At 34.6% G+C, this 7,476-nt stretch overlaps 1 protein-coding gene across 1 annotated transcript; it reads left to right on the forward strand.

Annotated features, from left to right (window-relative positions):
- The first annotated feature begins 634 nt into the window (after positions 1 to 634).
- Positions 635 to 5,439, forward strand: LOC101500795 (uncharacterized). The gene is made up of 7 exons (XM_004488844.1): positions 635 to 743; positions 1,174 to 1,230; positions 2,776 to 2,930; positions 3,034 to 3,118; positions 4,100 to 4,547; positions 4,645 to 4,769; positions 4,862 to 5,439. Exons 1-7 carry the CDS (start codon positions 635 to 637, stop codon positions 5,437 to 5,439), a joined length of 1,557 nt encoding a protein of 518 aa, XP_004488901.1.
- The last annotated feature ends 2,037 nt before the right edge of the window (positions 5,440 to 7,476 follow it).

Below are 7,476 nucleotides of genomic sequence, written 5' to 3' on the forward strand. Positions count from 1 at the left end.
AATATGATGACTACATCATATTCCCCTAAGACTTGAAAGATATTAAATCAATATTAAGAAATATAAAGCTATGCCAAAAAGGTGATGGAAGTCTGGTTGGATTGCATCAGTTGAGACATCATTTTTCTAGTGAAGAGAGGAGACATGGTGTTAGCCCTTAGATAAATGAGAGTTTGTTAATAAACATAGTTAATTGGTTGAGGTTGTTATGTTAGTTATAAGATAGATAGTTTTTATAGGACTATTAGTTGTTTATGTTTTTCTTGTTTTTTAGGACAGTTGTTGTTTGATCCTTTCCCCATTATCCCATTGTACAAAAGGTTCTCTCCCCTTTAGAAATGATCTTTTGAAAAATTATAATTATATTTATTGGTTTTACGATTGAAGGATGTATTCGCCCTTTTTATATATTGTTATTAGAGAAATTATCTTCTATTATTTCTTATCATTTTTTAATTATTAGTGTTCTTTCTCTAAATCTTTGAATTTCTAATACATGGATTACATGGCGTTTGTTTTAATTCCACACGGCTGGCCAAAGAGTCAAGTGCCCCTCACATAATTATTGTTGACCCTTGACCCTTCTCGTCATTGTAAGTCAAAGACTTATCCAACGCTGTAACTGCCTCTGAATATGGAAGTTTCAACAAGTTTGATCACTAAGATGAACTTCATAACACTCAATGTTGCTCTTACTTATGCGGGGTCCTTAAACTATGGTGTTGTTTTGGACCTGCATGATTGTATCAATTAGTCACTTTCCTCCCATAGCTTTTGACTGTCATCTTGAACTGCTTTTGTGTAAGACTCTTAATTTTTAAATTCTAATTTATACAATTTTAGAGTATTTAGTGTTAAATTGCTTAGACATTTAGTCCAATTTTATTTTGTTTTGTGAATTAAGTACCAAAGACATTTTTTTTAGAGTTAATAATATGTTTAATGTATATATATATATTTTGAGACCGATTAAAATTATTTGTCGAAGAATAATTTAATTATGTTACGAAGAATTTAATACCGGACATATTTTTAAAAAAAATGCCATTTGTTGCTGAAAAATTCATTTGTCAATTGAGTTGTTACGAAAGTAGATATTTTTATTAAAGTTGATTGAGAAGTGAGTGATGTGATGGTTGTAATGATGATTTTATAATATATCTATATATTTAGACATTCAAGAAGTGCCAGGAGAGAAAGTTGCTCCTCTCTACACTACGGTGCTTGGGAGTTAATTTATTTGAGGTTTCGGCACGAGAGAGATTTTTGCCGTGTTTGGTCGCGGTAGTAAAAACGGTTGTAAAAGCTACAACTAAGATAAGGGCTCCTTCCAAATTTTTAGTATGCATATAGGGACCCTAAATGTGTGATTGATGTATGATTAATGTGTGAATGTGTGATAATTAATTTTGACATGAATATATATATTTTCTACGTGAAAATACATATTGGTACATGTTATGAATTGATGATTAATATTGACGTGAATATATATTCTGGAGTAAAAATACGTATTGTTATATGTTATGAATTTTATTGAGGAAAATTTGTCTTTAGTGTGCTCTGTGATAAAAAGTATAAAAAATTATTAGTGTTAAATGAGTATTAAAATGGGAGTATTTTAATAGCTCCATTTACATAATGATTGTTGTGAAAAGAGTTAGAGTATGCTCATGCATTTCATAACTAGTGATGATCATGATGGGCCACAGTGTCAGTGGTGACCGTGAGGGGCCACAATGTTAGTGGTGACCATGATGGACCACGATGTTAAGTGGTGACCGTGATGGGCCGCGAGATGGTTCAATGAGTTTATTTGGTCCATCTTATCCTTACGAGGATTTAACTGTCATGTAGGTCTGTGATAGACTACACTCTAGTAAATCATGTTGATCTATGATGGATGACACATCGGTAATTAGTACTGACCTGTGATAGGCGGTGCATTTATGATTTACCCCCCTCGAGGAGAGTTTTGTTTTGAAAATTCCGGAATCATGCGCATTGGCATATATGCATTGCATTAGAGTGATTGGCACGCGAGTCATGTTTGTTACAATATGATGATTGTACATACATACTCTGTTATTTGTGGTTATTATGCCGTAATTACTAAGTGTTGTTGCTTGGCTTTACATCGTAAGTGTTAAATGTTCAGAACCATTTCAAAACTGAAAACCTGCATTATTTCGCAGTTGTATTCGACTACAGCTAGTGTGTAGTTGAATACACTTCTATAACGTTCAGTTTTTGTTCAAATTTTTAACTTCTTATTCGGATACGAAACCTCGTATTCGAAAACGACTGAGTGATTTTTGCCACTGACTTGAGTTTATATTCGGCTACACCATCTCATAGTCGAATACAAATGTGCAGTTTTTGCGACTGACTTAGCACTCTTATTTGGCTACGATAATGCTGTATTCGAATACGATAGTGCATTTTGACAAAATCATTATTTTTCCAACATTGTTTATGCATTTTTGATATATGAAAATCCTTTTTATGAGTATGCTAGGATGAAAGGTTCTCATGAGCATTTAAAACATAAGTTTTTCACTAAATGTTATTTGTTAATTTCGGTTGGTGACCCTTTACATTATTGTGGAAATTGGGTTTTTCCCTCATATGATACCCAAGTTCGTTCCCTGACTGATACTCGCCGACTACTTGGGTATACAACCCCATCTCAAGCAGGGCTACTTATACGGGGAGGGTAGTGAGGACAAACAGGAGAGTTGGTCAATATATCTCGTGGAGCATGGGAAAATGCAGAGGATTCCTCAGTTAGAGTTGAGGCGGAGGCCACCGTAAGAGTTGGAGTTACAGTGGTTGCTCAGGGGACTAGCGGAAAGGATAAGGGGTCGATGTCAGTGGGAAGAGATATTGCAAGATCGTCTAGGCGGGCCGAGCCAGAGCATTTGCTTCTGGTGAATGCTCCCTAACCGAATGTCACTGAAGTAATGGACTGTTTTGATATTCCAGCGCCGCTGAAAACCACCTATCTCGTGGGTGGATCTAACTTCTGAGGAGACTGGTCCTTCTATGGATGTTGACGAGGAAAAGGTTACTTCAAAGAGAGATACTGCGTCAGATGGGACTTGTATAATGTATGGAGGTTACCCTTGTTATTATAGCTGCTAGTGGATGATTAGATTAGTTTTGTTGTATAGGGACTTAATGTCTTTTTGGTGGTCATACTTATTTAATTGGGATGACTGTATCTATAAAATATATTGACAGTTGACTTTTGTTTGGTGGGGTGTGAGCGATGTCTGATAGGTCTCATAGCCCGGTGTATTTTCTATTTGTATACTTTGGATTATTGTCCCAAAAACTATTTTAGCTGGTTTGTATGTATGATGTAATTATTTATGATTCTTGTCGTTTTGTGTTACGATAAATTATTATATTAAGTTGTTTTTTGTTTAAAAAAAAAAGCACTCATGCTATTAAAAATCGTGATGATGAATGTAGTATTCTAGTTGATTCTCACTAGGAAAATCATCAAAGAGCTTCTCCACCTAATGGCTGCAAAGTACTAATCTAAATTGATCATCCACCAATAGGCGTTGCCACTTTAACAAAACTTGACATCGACCCATTTTCACTATAAATCCCCACATAGCTCCAAGACTATAGCTATGATATTGGTTGATCGGAATGGACCAAAAAAAGGATTTTCTACATAAACATTGTTAAATGTAGTTAATCGAAAAATGATTACTTATGTTTGTCAGTCAGTTAGGGTGGTTTGAATGTTGTTAAGAAATGTAGTTAGTTAGTTTTAGAGTTACTATTCAAAATTGTTTGATATATTTTGTTATTATTCAATTCAATCCATTTCAATATAATTCTAATTCCTATTATATCAAAAATTTGTTCTAACAATTAGCATCAAAAGCTTGGGTTCTAATCTTGGATAACACGAGTGCAAGTGTGAAGATTTTCAAAAAATTGGGAAACACAAGTGTGAGTAAAAGAAAGAGAGGAATCATGAATGGAGTTGAGAGTTTTCCATCTAATTTTCCAATCCTTTATGGGAAAACTTGGGAGAGATAGTTTGCATCAATGAGATCATTGTTGGGAGCCCAATAAGTGTTTGAGATTGTCCAAGAAGGCTATGAACAACTAGGCTCCAATCCAACAAAAAGACAACAGGCAGCCTTCAAAGATTGCAAGAAAAGGGACGACAAGACATTGTTCTATATCCAACAAAGTGTGGACTCAAATAACTTTGAGAAGATTTCAAAGGCATCTACATCAAATAAGGCATGGGATATCTTAGTCAAGTACTATACAGGTGGGGGAAATGCCAAGAAATTGAAGCTCCAAATGCTAAGAAGGAAATATGAATTGTTGCAGATTGAAGAAGATGAAATTGTGGCTGATTACTTCAATCGTGTGCGGGAAATTATTAATCAGATGAGAACTAATGGTGAACCAATAACTGAAGTGGTGATTGTTGAAAATATTCTGAGAACATTAACACAAAGGTATGGTCATATTGTAGTAGTTATTGAAGAGTCAAAACATCCTGATAAGATGTAGGTGGAGGATTTGCAAGGCTCCATTGAAGCTCATGAGTTGAGAGTAAGAGAAAGGTCTACATCAACTTCAGTAACACAAGTGCATGCACTGTAGGCTCAAGCTAGCAAGAAGATCGGTCAAGATGATGGGAAGCACAAGAAAGGAAACAGAAAATTCAAGTGGTACAAGAAGCATGAGTTTGATGAAGGGGGCTGGAAGTTCAAGAAATCAGCAAAACAGTGACTATAACAACAGGAACCAACTAGCAAAAATAAGTTCAACAAGAAGGGGATTCAATGTTACAACTGTCAAAAATGGGGGCATTTTGTAGATGAATGCATATCTAAGAAAGTACAAAGAGATGATGATGAAGCTCAGTTGGTCCAGGCAGATGATTCTAATTCTGATGAAGTGTTGTTTATGGCTGCTACAGGCACAAAGGATGATTGCCTAGAATTGTGGTACCTTGACACAAGGTGCTCAAATCACATGACTGAGCATAAAGAGTGGTTTGTAATCATTGATAAGAAGGTGAAAAGGGAGATCAAATTCATAGACAATATCACAATGACAACTGAAGGAGTTGGCAAGGTATTGATTCAAAGAAGAGATGACAAACAATCTTTCATATGTGATGTGTGGTATGTGCCAAATATGAAAAATAACCTATTGAGCCTTGGACAATTGCTGGAGAAAGGATACTCTATGAATATGGAAAATGGACAAATGAAAATGTTTGAAAGTTCAAAGAGGCTTGTCTTGAAGACACCATTGTCCAAAAACATAACCTTCAAAATGGAAATTCAAATCAGTGAGAATCAATGCCTAGCTACTGAAGTCAGGAGTGAAGACTGGCTGTGGCACCAAAGGTTTGGACACTTGAACTTTAGGAGTCTCCAAATGCTGTAGAGAAGGGGCATTGTACAAAGAATTTCTGAAATTCATATACCAAAGGATATATGTGGGGAATGTTGTCATGCCAAGCAGCACATGAGTTCATTGGAAATCAGAATTGCCAACTAGATCTTCAAGAATGATGGAGGTAATCTTTTTTTATGTTTGTGGTTCAGTTGAAGAAATGTCAATAGGAGGAAACAATTATTTTGTATCATTCATTGATGAGTTCACAAGGAAAATCTGGATATATCTAATTTAAAAAAAAAAGGTGAAGTGCTTGATGAGTTCACGAGGAAAAACGAAGATTATTTTTTTCATAAGATCAAAGCAATGCATCAAGAATAAAAAGCAAGACTAGTCCCCAAAGTTGATGGCTAAAGTAAGCAAGTACATACTGGACATAAATGATAAAGTCATTGCATCACTGACACACGTACAGAACAGAAAAGCTTGGCACGCAACAACTGTTAGAATTGTCAAAATTCATCAATCACTCAAAATAGAAACGAAGAATGTTCTCCGTTTTCACAACTTTAATGCAAGAACGTTTTGGTTTACAAAGAGCAAAATCTGATGTAATTTAACATCAATCTGCGCTACAAAAGTACATCTATCTACACTACAAAAATTAGTATTCATCATAGAAGAAGTTAATAATCTACATAAGATTGTTTTGGATAGATTCGATCAAAGAGGATCAACAAAGGCAAAGCAAAACATCAAGATCAATCTTCAAATTGATGAGCTATGAGAAAGGACAACTATGACAACAAGGACACTGTTGCTGCACCTTTTTGCATAAAGCACATCATGCTTCTAAGACAAAGGATTGCCACATAACAGATGTCAAAGTTCAGCACTCGAATAAAACATAAACGAAAAATGTTCTTGTTTTTACAAAAAGAACATTCTAGTTTTAATTCTCTTTTAAAGACAAAATTAAAACATATAACTTTCCACAATATAAACCACATATTAAAGAGTATTAAGACTGCTTAAATCATTGGTGAAGCCAAGAACTCGAGATCAATAACCAAATATGGAAAACAGCCTCAAGATTGATCTCCAAATTGATGAGTTGTGAGCAAGGACATAAGCACATTGTACTTACAATATTCTACAGAAAGTTCTGCATAAACCTGACTCAAAATAGTGACAACTCGTTCATGTTTTCCATGAAACCCAAAAGCAAGAAAGTTCTCCGTTTTGTCAAGAACGTTCTGAACAACAAATAAACCCATGTTTCATTGCTTTAAAATATATCTGACACTTGGGAAGTGTGTCCAATGGATATATTCATTTTAAACTGAATATTCAAAGTATTTTAACATCTATAAATTGAAGATCAATTGGAAGATGAAGGCAAGAGTTCAATTTACAAATCTACCAACACTTGTTCAAGTAACAAGTCACAAAACTTTTCAAACAAACTCCGACTCTCTTCATTATATCTTTGGATCATTATTTACTGAGTTTGTCTTTCATTTATCTCAAACAAGTATTGAGAAGTTTCAAGATCCCAAACACTTTTATCATACACATCATTTGTAACTCAAGTCTATCTTTCATGTTAGATTGAGTGTGTTTGTAAAAATCCTTTCAAGGCTGAAAGGTGATTGTAAAAATATTTTATAGGTTGAAAGGTGAAGATTGTAACCGATCAAGGTTGATCTGGACTGGTGGTGTAAAAACCAAGAATGTTCTCCGTTTTGAACACTTAGTGAAAAATCTCACGGTTTTGAGGACTGGACGTAACCCGAGTTGGGTGAACTAGGCTATATCTCTGTGTGATATCTCTTATCTTATCTCTATTTATTTCTAGTCTTTTCATTATCAAATTAAATAAATAAATTAAATTGTGTGTTTTTCACTAACCAAGAACGTTCTCCGTTTTCTATTTTCATAACCAAGATAAATCTTGAGTTAAATTCTTTAAGTTTTAACAAGAAATTTTAAAAAGGTGAAATCACAATTCAAACCCCTCATTTCTTGTGATTGACATCGCTACTTTAATTGGCATCAAAGCACTGCCTCTAAAGTTGAGTACCT

Source organism: Cicer arietinum, chromosome 1 (genome assembly GCF_000331145.2).
Source record: "Cicer arietinum cultivar CDC Frontier isolate Library 1 chromosome 1, Cicar.CDCFrontier_v2.0, whole genome shotgun sequence".
In the NCBI taxonomy this organism is placed as follows: Eukaryota; Viridiplantae; Streptophyta; class Magnoliopsida; order Fabales; family Fabaceae; genus Cicer; species Cicer arietinum.

What these genes read in the sequence shown, in the direction of transcription:
- LOC101500795 (XM_004488844.1), top strand. Translation starts at nt 635, where the DNA reads ATGGAAGTTTCAACAAGTTTGATCACTAAGATGAACTTCATAACACTC. An exon ending in TGTTTTGGACCTGCATGATT is followed by an intron (nt 744 to 1,173) that starts GTATCAATTAGT and finishes CTATATATTTAG; the next exon opens with ACATTCAAGAAGTGCCAGGA. An exon ending in TCAAAACATCCTGATAAGAT is followed by an intron (nt 4,548 to 4,644) that starts GTAGGTGGAGGA and finishes CATGCACTGTAG; the next exon opens with GCTCAAGCTAGCAAGAAGAT.